This window comes from Furipterus horrens, unplaced genomic scaffold (genome assembly GCF_987537825.1).
Source record: "Furipterus horrens unplaced genomic scaffold, mFurHor1.1.pri manual_scaffold_3, whole genome shotgun sequence".
Lineage (NCBI taxonomy): Eukaryota > Metazoa > Chordata > Mammalia > Chiroptera > Furipteridae > Furipterus > Furipterus horrens.
The window spans coordinates 180,526,687-180,543,761 of NW_028327173.1; the positions used below are offsets into that span (position 1 = coordinate 180,526,687).

Consider the following 17,075-nt stretch of genomic DNA (forward strand, 5'->3'; position numbering starts at 1 on the left):
CAACAACAGTAAATAGAGTCTGGCGTCCCCACTTCTATCATTGGCTGCTTGACCTCACTTAACCTTCCTGTTAGTTTCTGTTTCCTTGCCAAAAAATGTGTTCCTTTCCAGGAGACCCAATGTTAATAAAGGACAAAGTGCAGTGTCGTGTTACCCAGAGCCTTGGGATAGAACAGGAGCGGAGGGTGCTTGCCATCGGGCACTAGCTAGCTGGATGAACCCTGGGCACGATGTTTAACTTCCCTAGGTAATGGTTTCCTAGGCATTGATTTCTCTTGTAGGCAATTAGGTGGTTGAATTAAAAATCCTTTTCTATTACTTGACCCCTATGGTAGTTTGAAGTAAGGGTTTAACAACAGTTATAATAGGTAACACTCAGTTGCTACCTACTGGGCACTTTTCTAATTAAGTTACAATGCTCAGCAAGTCCTCAGGATGGCCCTTTGAGGAGGGTTCTCTTGCCCTTCGTGTCTGACAAATGAGGAAACTGAAGCATAGAAAATGAAACCACTTGCCCACTGTTACCCAGTATATAGGCAGGAGAAGCAGGGTTCATGCTGGGCTCTAGATCCTGTGCCCTCGACCACCACACTGTCAGTCCGCTGTATAGAAAGGCCGAACAGTCTCCTCTGCCCGGCCCCTAAAAGACGTGCCATGGACGGTAGGAAACCACAGTGCCTTTGAAATTAAGCAAATGCAACTTAAAGTCACATTTGACACTGAATCAAAGTCACTTCCTTTATGCCTTTGGTATCTGTAATTCTGTAAATTAAAAAGCACCCTGTCACAGATTTTCTTTCTCTGATTTAATTTGCCCATAATCATTTAAAAGTGAGGGGCTATGATCTCTGCTTTTGGCTCTCATCAGAATGTTTCAGAAGTGCTTTGACATACAGACTTCTGCTGCTGGAATATAAACCCTTAAATTCAGCTAGGTGGAACAAAGGACTTAAGCTAAGAGGCTTTTACTGCTTTTAAGATAAAGTTAAAACAGTTTTACGGAGGCTTTAGAGAACCTCCTCCCCAACAAACCCTCATGTTAGCAACACAGGTTCAAGTCCAGCAAAACTTTTTGCAATCAAACCTTAACCTGGGGTTTTTGGTGGCTCCTAATCACGTGCATTCTAAAATTCTCCAAAACAGTGTATGGAATGACAATCAGAGTTTACAAAGTAGAATTTATATCAAAATAGTTCATCTTCATTATATTTGACATAATTATTCTCTACTCTGTTGATGGGATGGCCTGTAAAAACCAACTCAGAGCAGGTCTCCAGACCTGAGTGCCTCTAGAGACTGGAATGTGTTTCCATGCTGTGGCGGTGGGCCAGCTTCCTATTTACTTAGAGGCGTTGAGCACCTTAGGAGCAAAACAGAAGTTGTGATGCAAGTTTTGGCTGCAGAGCATGTTAGGGTTGCCTGACGTGTTCAATTAACATGTGATATAAAGAGTTCTCAGAGCCTGGGTTAGTTTAAGGCAAAACAGGATTAGTAGTCCTTTTAACCCAGTCCTAAGTCAACAGGAGGGGTGCAAGCAATGAGGAAGCTCCCTCTGCACTCTGTAAAGTAGGGTCGAGTCTGTACTCAGGTGAACATCGTGCGATCCAAAAGCTCTTTCTTCCTGTTTGTGACATCAATCAAGAGTACTGTGTCAGAGAAAGCCATTTGAAACAATGGGGGCCCCATTCTCTTAAATGAACAAATGTCTTGCATATTCCCAGGTGGGAGTGAGCACGTGCATGAGTGTGTTTGCATTTTATTAAACAAAAAGAGGCACACGTGTGAAAGAATATGTACAGAAAAGGGAAGAGTGACGTTTAATGACGATGACCACGTATGAAGTGCTTGTGAGGCACCTGTGATAGAGGTAAAAGGGACACAGCCCCCTGTGTCGCAGGGTAAGGGAAAAGATTGAGGTGCACTCCCAGGTTGCTAATGGAATAAAGCGGGGGAGCAGTTCACCTTGATTCAGGATTTGGGAGAGGCCACTTAGGCTCTGAGGGAGATAAAATTAAGTTTAAGTTCACTAGTTAAAAGACAAATAGGGTAGGGCATTCCAGGGGGGTTGAAAGGCATTAGCAGGGCATTAAGGGATTGCTTACAATCACAAGCAGTTTCTTCCTAAATCCTGTGGCTGTAAGGAATCTCCTGGAAAATTCATAGGTAAGGATATTGCTATGGTAATAGTTGTTGGGGGCGGGGGAGGATTTGATTTATGAAATATTAAAAATGCAAGTGAGCTGGCCTTTTAACCAGTCTTTATAGTATTAGGGAATTAAATAAGTAAATTCTTGGCAATTAGACCTCCGGGGAGGATTTAATTTGCATCTAGATGTCAATGTTGAAGCATTCAATACAAGTTTTGCACTGGCCAGCACTGAGCAGGCAGGTTAGTGGTAACACAGGTTAAGGGAGATACCATTAGGCCAATTTTTATCATCTGCCCACAAGGGGACATTAAAATCTGTTCATTTTATGGTTACTAAATGGCTCCTGGAAGTATTGTGGAAGAAAGCAGTACAGTAGAATGAGCTTATTCTTATGTGACCTTTACCTAAAATTGTAAGAATCTCCCAGGAATATTGATTGTGACACTGTCCCCATGGGGCAAAGGGGCTGGGGACAAGGGTATAGTTTATCTTCTTTGGATACATGTGAAACCTGAGAATAGAAGTACTTAGGTTGCTTACTGAAGATTTTACACACACACACCCCCGCCCCAAACTGAAGCAGGTATAATTTTAACTGTGCTAGAGCCTCTGAAGGCACTGGTGTCTTAGCCAAATTAATCTTGGCTATTTCTGCATTGCGTTCTTTGAGATTTCTGGTGTAGACCCTGATTTGTACTGTTAAAAAGAAGGTAGCATTGGAACTATTGTAACAATATAATCAATAAAATATACTTAAAAAGAAAAAGGTAGCAGTCGATGAGTATATAGGATACATTCCTGCTTTCTGGTATTTTTTTTTTTTTTTTAATCTGCATGCAGTACGGAGTACGAGATGTCCTTCAACCAACTGACCCACCTGGCCAGGGCACTTTCTGGCATTCTTTATATAAAAAATATACATATAGAAGTTGAATTGCTAAATGAAAAGAAATGTGTATTTAAAACTTTCACAGGTATTGTGGAATTGAATGCAAAAAAAAAAAAAAAAAAAATTACGGTTGACCCTTGAACAACCCAAGTTTGATCTGCACGGATTCACTAATATATGGATTTTTTTCCAATAAGTACTATAAATGTATTTTTTCTTTCTTAAGATTTTCTTAATCTTTTCTCTAGCTTACTTTATTGTAAGACTGCAGTGTATAACATATAACAGAGAGCATACAAAATGTGTTAATTTACTGGTAATATTATTGGTAAGGCATATATATGGTCAACAGTAGGCTTAGTAGTTAAGGTTTTTGGAGGAGTTAAAAGTTATGCATGGGAGGAAGGGGATCTGTGCCCTAAACACCATGCTGTTCAAGGGTCACATGTCTAACGCTGTTCTAAACACTTTGAGTGCATTACCTCATTCAGTCCTTGGCAAAACTATACGGAGAGCACTTCCTGGTTTATCTTCTTGTCTTACTTTTAAAAAGTTCTCTTTATTTGTTTGTTTAGGATACAAGTTCCATTTTCAGCATCTATTGAAATGATCATACTTATTTTCTTTCACCTGCTACTAAAATAAGATATAATAATAGATCTTCTAATAATATACCCATTGTTATGCTCCTGGGAAAACTCCCACTTGGTCACCATGGTTTTTCTTTTAAGATAATGCTAGATAGTAAGGAAGTTCCTGGTTATCTGAGTATAACTGCTACTAGGCAAAGTCTACATAAAATGAGTCCTTCAAAATGAGGACTAAATTTTGTTAATAGTTAAAAAGTGCGAAATGGAGTTTGAAAAAGGAAACTAAAATTATGAAAATATTATATTGAACAAATTTTGTTATTTTTCTTTAGGCACTAATTTTTAGAACAAAATATTTTTTCAGGTAATTTTATTATATCAGAATACTATATATTTTTTTTAATTTTAGAGTACAGTTGTAAATAGGATATTTTTAACGTATTGAGGCATCATTATTTCTCAGGGGCCTTTCCTTATATGTTGGTATTCAAATCATTCTCTCAAAATTATCATCATGCGATTTTTGTATCAAATTTCTTTTGTTCAGTTGTTAACTGATCTAACTCTAACTCTGCCAGAGCCATATCTGCCATGGGCTTTGGGTATGAAGTTTCAAACATCACTTTCCCTAGACTGCATGAAAATTCTTCAATTGTTGCAAGATTTTTCATTTTACTTTACAGTTAGTTTACATGCATATTAAGACATTCATCACACACCTTACCACATTCAATAAACTGAGAAGCCAATGTGATGGGCAGGGAAAGATGCTGTTGTTAAGTGGAAAGGAATATTTGTGTTGGGGACCAACTGTAAAAGAACAGGAAAGCAAAGACCCCATAACATGAAAATAGTCACTAGTATTTTCTTATATTGCTTTCCTATTCACTTTGTAATTACACTGACTTCAATAATGAAGATCCCTGCATCAATATTTATGAGTGAGCTTGATATAAGAGCAGAAGGGGGTCTTTTTCCTGGGTTTGTAATTGGAATTTAGATAGTTCAAAAATAATGAGAAAAATTTTTTTCGCTATTATTTTCATTAACCTGTAATGTAAATGTAGCATTTTCTTCCATTTATAAACAAACTATAGTGGTATTAGCAGTACTTCTGTTTAACAGTAGAAATCACAGGTTATTTTCATGTTATGTTATAGCTTTCACAGATATTATGAAATGCAATTTACCCACATAACTACTTCAAAGTTATTATAATAACTAGATCTACCACTAAGTATTTAATTAATGTATAGAAGAAGCATATATTATTCTGTCTCACTTAAAATACATTTTGATACTTGATTTTCTTTGCAATCTTATGTATCTTACTTTCTTAGATTTTAAAGCTTTATTCTGATAAGGGATCCATAGGCTTTGTTAGACTCTCTAGAGGGGTTCATAACATAAAAATGATTATTAATCCTGATTTATTTTCTTCTGTTATATCTTAGAATATATCAGTTATATCTTTAGTTCCTAACTAGCATTGAATCCCAGTTTCCTTTAAAATAGGGCTCTATTCTGAAACAGGTTGAAACACTAACATTACCTTGTCCTTGAAGCTGTAAAACAATTCACATATTAAACCATCTGGGCCTGGATGGGTGTTGACATGCAGTCCTTAGAAAACATTCTCAATTTCTTCCAAAAAAAAAAAAGGTCTATTTGGTTTATTCAGCTCTTCTTCAATTAATTTTGGTCACTTGTATTTTCATGGAAATCTTATTTCTTCCAGGTTTTAAAATTTATTACCAAATCATTCTTACATGATTCCTTAAATTTCCTTTGCATCAGTAATTTAAAAGCAGTATTGAAGATGTCATTTTTTTCACATGTGTGACTTTTTTGTTGTTTTTAAGTTTATTTTATTGATTGTGCTTTTCATTACTCTGAATACTTCTTGCCAATCCCTTCTTGACTGCAAAGTTTCTTTTGAGAAATCTGCTGATAGTCTCGTAGGCACCCCTTTGTAGGTAACTCTCTGCTTTTCTCTCGCTGCTTTTAAGGTTCTCTCTTTATCTTTAACCTTTGGCATTTTAATTATGAAGTGTATTGGTGTGGTCCTCTTTGGGTCCGACTTGTTTGGGACTCTCTGTGCTTCCTAGACTTGTATGTCTATTTCCTTTGCCAAATTAGGAAAGTTTTCTTTTATTATTTTTTCAACTAAGTTTTCAATTTCTTGCTCTTCCTCTTCTCCTTCTGGCAACTCTATGATTTGGATGTTTATATGTTCGGAGATGTCCCAGAGTCTTCTTATTCTCTTCTTGTTTTTTTTTTGATTCTTGTTTCTTCATTCTGTTCTGGTTGAATGTTTATTTCTTCCTTATGTTTCAAATCATTGATTTGAACCCCAGCTTCCTTCTTTTCACTGTTGGCTCCCTGTGGATTTTTCTTTATTTCACTTAGTGTGGTCTTCATTTCTTCTCTTATGCTTTTGCTGCACTCAGTGAGTTTTCTGAGCATCCTGATCACACCAGTGTTTTGAACTCTGCATCTGATAGGTTTACTATTTCCATTTTGTTTAGTTTTTTTCCTGGGGTTTTGTTCTGTTCTTTCATTTAGGCCATATTTCTTTGTGAAGATGTCATTTTTTAAAATTAATCAAAAGTCTTCATATTTGGGAAAAGTTCTACTATAATTACTGTCTTTAGATGGGGTGTTGTTTTCAGAGTCTTCAGATTAGAAGCCACAATTTAAAAAATGTGATGTTAGAAAAGGAACTTTGCACCTCTTCCAGGTTAATTTCTACCTATTCCCAGTTAACAGAGGTGACGCCGGGCCTGGCACTTTTGGGCTGCCCTCTCAGTGTGTTGTGGGCAATTCCCTCATTCAGTTTGTGAGGACACCAGAATGAAAGCAGAGGAATGAGAAACTCTGTTTCACCAGCTAGTAGTTGCAGCCAGTCGACGGACCTGAGTCCCACTGCCTGGACAGGGGCTAGGAGACCTTGCTGCTGATGTACCAGAGCATCGGAACTTTGGGAAACCCCTGGTCTGTGCTGGGGAGACTAACCCAAGAAAGCCAGTTTTAACCAGGCAACAGGAGTCTCAGGGTTCACATAGGTCTAACCTTAAAAATTAAGAGTCTTAAGGTCACTAGAAAAACATGATGATTTTCTGGGGTGTTTTGCATCTTAAAGAAAAAATAATTTAGGGAGTATTTTGAACTATCAAACTTTCTCAAACATTAAGTGCAGGTAGCTACATTACACACTTTTCCCACTTTCTTTTAATGTGCAGCTACTCTCCAGAGAGACCGAATCTTCAAACATTTTACCAGGAAGCGCCAAAGGGCTATGCGAAGGCGAGTCCACCAGATCAATGGACACAAGTTCATGGCCACTTACCTGAGGCAGCCCACCTATTGCTCGCACTGCAGGGAGTTTATCTGGTAAGAGGTTCCCTGACTTCTTTCATCTTAAGAGTTCCCATCTCAGAAGGAGAAAACAGTTTAATATCTGCAGCATGAATGGAGATCTACATTTTTGCGGAAGCTTTTATCATTTTGTTTAAGGCAGAGGTATTGGTTCAGAGTAATTTTTGAATATCGATCAAATACTTTGTATTTTGTTTTCTGCGATGACTTTGGATTTTATACCTTTTAGCAGTCAGAATGCAGGGTTAGTGTTTCTATCATTTTTTAACCAAGAAGAGAGTTTTGTCTAAATTAAAGGCCCTAAACTGGATGTTGATGGGAAGCCTATCAATGTGCTATCACAGCTATATGTATAGTCCTAAGGGAAAAGTTCCTGCTGCATTTTCTATTGAAAAAAATCACAAGCTGTGGCATCTTTGAGCCCCTTTTCCTTCTTTGCAGCAGTCTGTGTGGTCTGGTTAGCTGCAGCCCCTCCTTTCCCTGTGGTTAGACCCAAAGGGTGGCTATTCAATGCTGTTTATATCATGTCACCCCATTCTGCTTCCCTTCTTCATGTGACCTGCCTACCCTGTAGGCAATTGTGGTGACAACCTATGACCTCAACTGACGTTCTAAATGGAAACTTATTAATTTCACTACATTTTTTCCACCAAGGAAACATTAACTCCCACCCAACCAGCCTTGCTGACCCTCCCCCCCCCTCTGTCTCTCTCTCTCACACACACACACATACATACACACACACACACACTCTCTCTCTCTGTCACACACACACACACAACACACACACACATACACACACGCAATATTGGTATATGTATTACATATACATGGTTAAAATTCCGAACTCTGAAATTCAATCTCATCACCAACGAGATGTGTGAACATAGACAAGTTATATAACCCATTAATGTCTCCTCATTTGTAAAATAGAGTAAGTTTATTTTGTTTATATAGCAAACTTTTATATAGCACTTAAAGTGCCAGGTCCTATTCTCAATATTTTGCATTATCAACTCTTCTTATTTTCATGATAACCCTATAAAGTAGGCACTGTGATCATTATCCATTTTTATAGAGGTAACTATGGCTCAAAGAAGCTAGCAACTTGCTCTTAGATCACACCCCAGCCATCTGGCTTTAGGGGCTGTGCTCATAGCCAGCACATGCTATGGGCTTAGTAAGACATAGTCTTTGTTAATGAGAATAAGAATTTTATCACCGTCACCCAGAGCCTCTATGGGAGAGGGACAGAGATGGAAGCTGTGGGCATGATGGGCATACTGTGGCCATACCGCTGCTCTTCCATGGACTCCGGATGAGTGGGCTCAGGGAGGCAGGGGGCCACCTGGGGCCAGGCGGCAGCGCTGGACCCCACTGTTTGTGTCTGTGTGTATCTGCATCTGTAAGGTGGTGGAGTGACGCTTCACCTGAGGCTCAGACACACATACAGATGAGGGCTAGTTTTTCAGTGAGGATTTGGAGAATTGCCACAGTGGCAGTGGAATGAGAATTGCCAGTACCCACCCGTTTGTTTGTTCCATGTGGAGCCTTCTAATCTGTCAGATGGTTTCCTCTGTGTCTTGTGGTAATAACCAAGGGCTCAAAAAGCACATCATCCTTGCTGCTTCTCTGAAAATGTGTTTTTCATAAAAGACCAGAGGATAAAATTTGTTTTCCTTAAGTACTGCAATTATAGGAGCATTATTGCTAAAATAGTCATCTGATGGTAATTTTTTTCTCTGTTGTCTTGAACAGGGGAGTGTTTGGGAAACAGGGTTATCAATGCCAAGGTAAGAAAACATTTTTAAAACTGTGTTTAATCTTGTTCCTATGTTAAAAAGTGATTATACCAAGAGGAAACAATGCATTCCATTAATATTGTGGTAACTCTGCATGTCACATGAAATCCCTCCCCCACAAGAGAATTACAACTCTCTACTTTTATTTACATTTCGGCTATGTTTTTTAGACCATGTAGAGGGGATGTTTTATTCCTAAAGTCAAAATACCTAATTAGTTTAGTTGTTGAAAGTTTTGTCTCTGCAATAACATGAAAACACTAAAATCTAATGCCATTTTATGAGCGGGGCCCTTGAATCCTGAAGATAATTTTTTTTCACAATCCCATTGCCAATAGGGGTGAGAAGTAGCACAGTGCTATTTTCTTTTTACCTAATTAAGAGTAGAGGTTACTATCCAATTTGCCTTTTTGACTTAAAAAAAAAAAAAAAGAGACGTGACTGGAGTTAAGCTATTAATGATCTTTCTTGTATGTTATTATGCATTCAGTTTGTTTTGATTTTCACAATTCTAAGATCAATCTAATTTACTGGTATTCAGGCAGAATTGGAGTGAAATAAAAGTGGGGGGAATGAAAGAAAACTCATTACTCAGAAGAGTTAGCTGGCAGATTGGTTTTGTCTTTTATGCAGGCCTTTCTTGTTGTTGGCTTGCCCATCATCACATGGTGTACATATATGGTGCCCTCTTGATCTGTACCCTACAGATGACTGGTAAAATAGCACTACATGCGCTACAGTGGTGGCCTACATATAAGTAAGGAAATCCTACCTTCTCTTGTGAAGGAGGTAAGGTAAAACATCATAGCCCTTGAAATGAAATAGGACATACTCTTGAGTCTAATTTTTACTTTGATATGTATCAACAATTCTATTCTGAAATTTAGAAAAAGTGACTATATAATCAATACGGCAACGATAATTAACCTTATGTGAGTAATCTCAGCTCCAGAAAAGAACAGTTCACAGGTCGGAATCAATGTCACTTTTTGGCCTGCATTTTATGCATAGTGATAGGATATTTAATGGGCTGATTTTAAATGGGCCACATGCTGTTAAAAGACTAAGAAAGAACATTGGTCAGGAGACATAAAGACACCAACTTGTTCGTATCTTGCTAAGGGATATAAAACAAAACACCTGGCTGGAGAAAGGTACTGTATACCATGCTAACAGGAATTAAAAGCAAATAGACAAAGCAAACTTAAGAACAAGGAAAATTATAAGGGATAAGGAAAGGCATTATATAACAATAAAGTGGTCCATTCTTCAAGAAGACGTAATTCTTAATGTGTATGCACCTAACAGGCACCAAAATATCTAAGGCAAAAGCTGGTAAAACTGCAAGGATGTGTAGACAGACAAATCCACAGTTGTAGTTGGAGACTTTAGTAACTGAGGCAGAAAGCCAGTGAGGATATCATGACTTGATCAAAGTGGCATGTGTAGAGTATTCAAACAACCGCATAATATGCCTTTTCCATATTATGTTTATCAACATAGACTACATTCTGGACTATAAAACAAATCTTAACAAATTTAAAAGAATAGAAATCATAAAATGTATCTTTTAGACCACAATGGGTATAAACTACAAATGAATAAAAGAAAGTAACTGGAAAGCCCTCAAATATTGTGAGACTAAACAACACATTCTAAATAACACATGGGTAAAAGAAGGCTCAAGAGAAAAAAAAAATTGAATCAAAAGAAAATGAAAGTACAGTTGACCCTCGAACAACATGGTTTTAAAACCATTGGGTCCATTTATATATGGGTCCCCTTATACGTGGATTGTTTTCAATAAATACCTGTACTGTTTTATCTGTGGTTGAGTGTATATAGACATGCCATGCTGAATGAATGCACTGCTTTACACCCTTTTATGTAGGGGACTGGGCATCCATGGATTTTGGTGTTTGCCAGGAAGGCGGTCCTGGAACTAATCCCTCACAGTACTAGGAACAAGTTAAGTTTTTAGGGACTTAAAAATTATACATGGATTTTCAGCTGCATGAGGAGTCAGTGCCTATGACCCCCACATTCTTCAAGGGTCAACTGTACATTTTATCAAAGTAAGTGGGATTCAGTGAAAGTACTTAGAGGAAAATTTACAGTAATAAATGTACATATTAGAAAAGAAGAAAAATCTAAAAACCAATAATGTATGTTTCATCGTGAGAAACTAGAAAAAGGAGAGAAGCTTAAGCTTAAAGTGAGCAGGAAGAAAGAAATAAAATGAGAGTAGAAATCAGTAAATTTGAAATTAGTAAAGCAATAGAGAAAAATCTATAAATTGAAAGCTGGTTCATTGAAAAGATCAATAAAACAGACCTCTAGCCAAGCTAACTGGGAAAAAAAAAAAAAAAGCTCAAATGGCTCAGAATATAAGGATTTCCAATGTAGATGATGATTTTAAGGTCCCCTCATATTAAAAAAATCAGTTCTCTGGGAACTTTCAGTCTGGTTCTTCTGAGAATTCAATCTGGTGAAAGCTATGTTTGTTTTAAAGTACAGTGCTATTTGCTGACATGTCACCTGTCTTTATGTACTTAATCCTAAAATTTTCCACATGTCTTGAAAGACCTTAAAAATGATGTGTATTTTCTCCCTGCTTCGTTGCACATGTTCATCCTTGAATGGCAGGCTGAACTTTGTGCCATGTCAGTGGTCTTGATGAAAATGAAAAAGTTGCTTAGAGTTCTAAATATTCAAACAATTGATTGAGCGAGTCTGGAAATATTTAATAAATATATACTCTGCTCAAGGAATCATGCTGGCTGGGAATTCTGAGGGCCTTAGAGGCTATCTGTGGAAAATCTGAAATGAGGGGGACAGGCTAAGAGTAGGAGATCAGAGGAGGAAAAGATGGTTTCAGTCTAGAAGGGTAGCCAGGGGTAGTATTTTCATGCAAGAGACATTTTCTAAAGTTGTGTCTTGTTATAAACTTAAGATTTCGTTAGATGACAGGATTGAGGAAGACATAGACAGTGTGCGGGGGAGGGTGAAGTCTTGCTCCCAGAAGAGCAACGAGTCTAGTTTTTATTGAAACGAAGAACTCCCACAGAAGGCAGGAGACACATAAGCTCGGCATAGGCTCTGGAGGGCTTGAAACCTGGCTGGGAGGTTTGAACTCTGTTGATTGACAGTGAGATGCTACTGAAGGTGGAGCTCATGGGGTGAGATGGTCAAAATCATTCTGTGAGGAGATTCCTCTGGAGACGGGTACAGGCAGGCTTACAGCCAGGAAGGATGAATTAAGCTCAGGATTTGAATATGAGTAGTTGAAGCATGAGTAAGGACCTGAGCTAGGATGATGGTGAAGAAAATAAGACAGGAGCACTGGCTGCTATCATGGCTGCTATCATGTGTCATGTGGCCCAGAAATCCTAATCCAGCACCTCGGCTTGGGACAGCCCTTGTTGACTCTAGTGTAACTGGCTAGATAGACTGTGAGCCTCTGATAAATAGGTAACTGTGGCTTTAATTTTCTAGTGTGCACCTGTGTCGTCCATAAGCGCTGCCATCATCTAATTGTTACAGCCTGCACTTGCCAAAACAACATTAACAAAGTGGATTCAAAGGTAAGAGGAAAGCAGCTTGCTAATTAGTTGCCTACTCGTGTGCTCTCTCTCCCCCTCTCCCTCTCCTCTCTCTCTTCTCTCTCCTCTCCTCTCTTTTCTCTCTCCTCTTCCCTCTCCCTATCCTTCTCCTCTCTCTCCCTCTTTCTTTTTCTTTTCTTCTCCCTCCCCTTTTCACACTCTTTGAAGCCAATAGTGGGATCAGAATTGGAATGTCTCTCCTTTTTATATTATGGCATTTGTATTTCTGTACTTGTGTAGAGTGACCCATTCTTGAGATGATCCCATTAGTGATCAGCTGAGTATAAGCTATAGAGATTCAGTTCTTCTAATTTGGAGAAGGCTTTGGAGAAGTGAAAAGGCCCCCGAATTTGCCATCGGATGACCAGGATTTGAATGCAGAATCATCCCCTACTAGCTAGCTTCTCTCTCAGCCTCGTTCTTAAAATGGGATCAATGCTTCCCTCTTGAAACTGGTGCTATGGTTCAACAGGGCAGAAATAATGTGATCCATATGCTGTCAACCGTACATTGCACTTCCTAACTAGGGTGACTGTTGGCTTCCTCCAGCCTCTCAAGACATTTCAGGGAGGATGTATATCAGTACATAAGTGCTTGGCCCTCACTCTTGCCACTTGCATCGCATTGAGCTGGGGTAGGCATTATTCTAAATTCTGGAGAAAGAAAGCAGAAGAATTATTGCTGCCAATTCGCTGTGGATTTACGGAAGAATTGAAATGTCTGACTCTGGAACTCAGTGCTGTCCAGAAACAGGTTGCTGAAGAGCACACATTAGAGGAGTGTGTGCTTTCTTTTATGAAAAAGAGGCCAGAAAATTTGCAAGAGGAGTAATAATTGCCTCGCTCTTCGTCAGGTGTGAATGTGTTGTTATTGCTTTAAGTTATTGCCTAGTCTAAATATTTGCAGGAAACAGTGAGACTACACTTGATCTTAGCCAAAAGGCCAGGAAGTGCTTGTATGTGAGATTAAACTTTTGCACTCAGTTGTCAGAATGCAAAGGCCAGGTAAAGGCTGGAAGAGCTGATAGCCACTTGAATGTCACTTTGGAATGAATTCCTTCTGTGGTTCCATGCCCTCTGAGTGCCACCTTCTCTCCCCCCTCCGCCCCCACACATACCTTGTGACTTAATTTCTGGAAGACCTTGTGGTGGTAGCAAGTGTATACAGTCTATAGAAGACCTGTTTAATCCTGGAGTTAGTTAAAAGGTTCTAGGAAAAAGATATGGGGTGAGGGCATTGGTAGGGAGACAAATACAAGCTGATTATAAAAGTTGAAATAAAAATGTTCATGTCTATTTATCTCCTCAAATGATGAACAGTCTAATCTACACCACACTTTTCTTTCCAGTCTTGCTCGTTAGAAAATGTGTTTACTCTGCTTAGTAAGGCCCAAGTATTAATAGTGGCTGAGCGGTACAATAATATACCCAGCTCAGGCGTCATAGTAACTAACACTCAGCATTCAGTGGGCTCCTGTTACAGTTTTTACAGAAGATGTTGATGTGGAACTTGTCCCTCTGTTTCATTTTTTTACAGCTCGCTGAACAGAGGTTCGGAATCAATATCCCGCACAAGTTCAGCATCCACAACTACAAAGTGCCAACGTTCTGTGATCACTGTGGCTCCCTGCTCTGGGGGATAATGCGACAAGGACTTCAGTGTAAAAGTGAGTTACGTGAGTTACTGGGGTGCGGGATACCCACTTCTTTATAAGTCCACCAGGATGCAAGCTTTTGGAATTCTATAGGTCAAAATCTGACCTAGGACTGATGGTTTTAGATACTTTGTAAATTAACATCTTAGTAGTTCTCTATTTATGTGTCCCTTTGTCAGGTGTGGAAAAAGACCTACGTCTAATTCATAGTTTTCCTAACCATGGAATATTACATCAGTTGTTAAACTCAATGTTCTAGCCAGCTGGCTACCACTCATTTAGTGCTGAGTATAGACTCATTCTTGTGTGTTTTAATAGGTATTTGAAAGGGGAAAAATGGGATCTTGGTCAGAAATGGAAGAGGGTAGGAAGTCAGGTGGTCAAGAGAGACACTTGGGTGGTGAAGTAAGAACTGGCTGGAGAGGAGGTCTGATGACCTCACAAGAGATCAGCAGGAGTTGAGTTTGTGAAAGCGTAACTGGTGCTGCCCTGGTCTGCTCAAGGAATATGTACTGTGGCAGAGACAGAGGGTGGGCAGAGACCCTGAAGCTTCACTCACTGTGCCCAAACCCACTTTTGAAGCTTTTACCTCAGCAGAAAATCTGAGCCTAGGAGCCGAGCCCTGTCCTATTAGGACTTGGGGCACTCTTGGCCTTCAGATATCTCCCATTGAGTTGCCATAACAACTGGCTGTCATGGGGTGCCCTGTTGAAATACATGTGAATTTCATCCAGAAGCCTTAGTCACCAGGAGGGGCAGGGTTGGTGTCTGGACAACTTTCATTGACTGCTTAGACTTTCCAAGCCTGCTTCTGTCAACAAAAAGGGACCAGTCACTTCTTTTAAAAAGGGTGAATTCTCTCTCTCTAGAACACCACTGAGTCCTTTATTCATATAATCAAAGCAGTCTGCTTATGGATAGCTTTGATCTGGCACTGCTTGATTGTGAGCTAGGCACCCACACCTGGGTGTGGGTTTCCAACACGAAAGTCACCGCCTGCTTTTGTCTAGTTGTTGCTGATGTGCAGAGCCACACATGGGGCTCATCTGCATTGTTCTTGTCCTTCGTGATCCCATTGGTAGCATACAGTGGTCTGGCTCCTCTAATTTTTGCTTTTATTGTCACATGCTACCTTAGAAATGCCACTGGAGGCTTGTGTGTCCCCATACCAGCTTTCCTGAGAAAGGTGGATTTCCCGTGAAGCTCATGGCGCCTCAGCCTCAGGGCCCCTCCTTTGCAAGAGTACCTTCCAGAGCATTCCACTTAACTGGAGGTCCTTTGTCTTAAAGAGGGCACCCTAAATTAAATAAACTCAGGCCCCACCAAACCTGAACGTGTGCATGCTTCTGAAGATGCGATGCCCCTCCCGAAATGGGAGTTTGTTCCTGCTGCTTCAGTCTTGCCTCCCCCCGGCAGGCCCTGTGAAGACACTGCGTCAGAGCTGTCTGCTGATTAGACCTTGGGTCCCAAGTCATCCCAAGTCAGTTTCCTGTGCGCAGGAGTTCAGCTCGTTCACTGGCTCTCCTCTTCCAACTGCCATTTACCGTGACCTTTAGAAACCTTGCTTCCCCGCCCCCCGTGAAGAAGTTAGAACCACAGGCTGCGAGCTCTGAGAACCACAGCCCCACAGCCTGCCGTGGTCTGTGCTGTGCAGGCTCCGACCACAACAATACTCAGAAAGAAAGCTTCACTTAGAGGTTTTTCTCTCTGAAAACCATTTCCATCCTGTCTGAACAGTGATCTGCATGTGGCCTGCAGGCTGCTACCTTTATTTGAGAGAGAGAAGGAAAAGCGTAAAGTCAGTTGGCTTGATTCCTCAGTATTCCGGACTGAACCTTCGCTCTGATGAACGGTTTCATCTCTCTGTTGAATAGTGCCGTTAAATCGGCAGTAGCTGTTACACGTGATTTACTTAGGTGAATGTCTTTCATCACCTCACAGTGAGGGGGAAATGTGTTTGAAATTAATTATTCTCCAGTATGCCAGGCTTTTTCTGCTTCTGCACGAAACAAAATAGATAAAAATGTCAGGGGTCGTTCTGAGTGTGAGTTTAATTTGATGAGACAGTAGCATCATCCAGCCTGTACGGTCCATCTGTTGTTCTCTTTTGCTGCGCATGTTGCCCTGGCCCCTTTCTGAATGTGGACTCCCTTCTCCTCCCTGTAGTGTGTAAAATGAACGTGCACATTCGGTGCCAGGCGAACGTGGCCCCGAACTGCGGGGTGAACGCGGTGGAGCTGGCCAAGACTCTGGCTGGGATGGGCCTCCAACCTGGAAATATTTCTCCAAACTCGGTGAGGCTTCGCTTTTTTTCACGCGCTGTCATTTTGAAGTTGTTCAGATGTGGTAAGCCCAGATGAGCGCATGTGGCATAATCAAAGTTCCTAATCTCAGCAAACACCATAAACGGGTTTATAGCATTTTTAAAGAGCATTTTGTTCCTTGAATCAGTGTCTAGATACAATTGTATGACAAAAAATAATGATCATGCAGATATATCAAGAAGCAGAGGAAGATTTTTTTTTTTTTAGTCAGCTTTCTGTCAGTGTGGTCTGGTAAAAAGCTTGGAATTCAGGGGTCTGGGTGATGCCCTTGGCTGGGCCCTTGGCAGTGCAGTTGACCCTGCAGTTAACAATGGGCCTTAGCTTCCTCTCTCTTCAGGGGTTGAGCTTGAAGCTATCTGAGGTTCTCTACAGCCCTGGGATTCAGCTGTTCCACAGTTTAGGTTTATGGATTGCACATTTATCTCTCTAGTCCAGTGACAGACACGAGTTCCTTCCTCTCAGCTCCCTGGAGTGGGTGGAGTTGTGTTAGTTGCCCTGGACATGTTTCATCTCGCCACCTCACGGAGCGACCTCCACCTGCTGTTGTCCATCAGCACCTCGGTCATTCTCCAGGCCCACGACCTGTTGCTGCCTTCCTGGCCAGGGTCTGCAGACAGCTGGGAAGGAGCCATGGCTACAGCTGTGATTTCTGAAAGGCGGACATGATAGCCAGTTCAGGAAAAATT

General features: G+C 40.3%; 1 protein-coding gene across 1 annotated transcript in view; it reads left to right on the forward strand.

Annotated features, from left to right (window-relative positions):
* PRKCH (protein kinase C eta) overlaps positions 1-17,075 on the forward strand; it is a 204,397-nt gene that overhangs the window by 105,514 nt on the left and 81,808 nt on the right. The window contains exons 3-7 of the mRNA XM_090270959.1: positions 6,872-7,022; positions 8,766-8,800; positions 12,305-12,393; positions 13,948-14,077; positions 16,232-16,359. Of these exons, the coding sequence (XP_090127085.1) occupies positions 6,872-7,022; positions 8,766-8,800; positions 12,305-12,393; positions 13,948-14,077; positions 16,232-16,359 (533 nt within the window). The remainder of the gene's footprint in view (positions 1-6,871; positions 7,023-8,765; positions 8,801-12,304; positions 12,394-13,947; positions 14,078-16,231; positions 16,360-17,075) is intronic.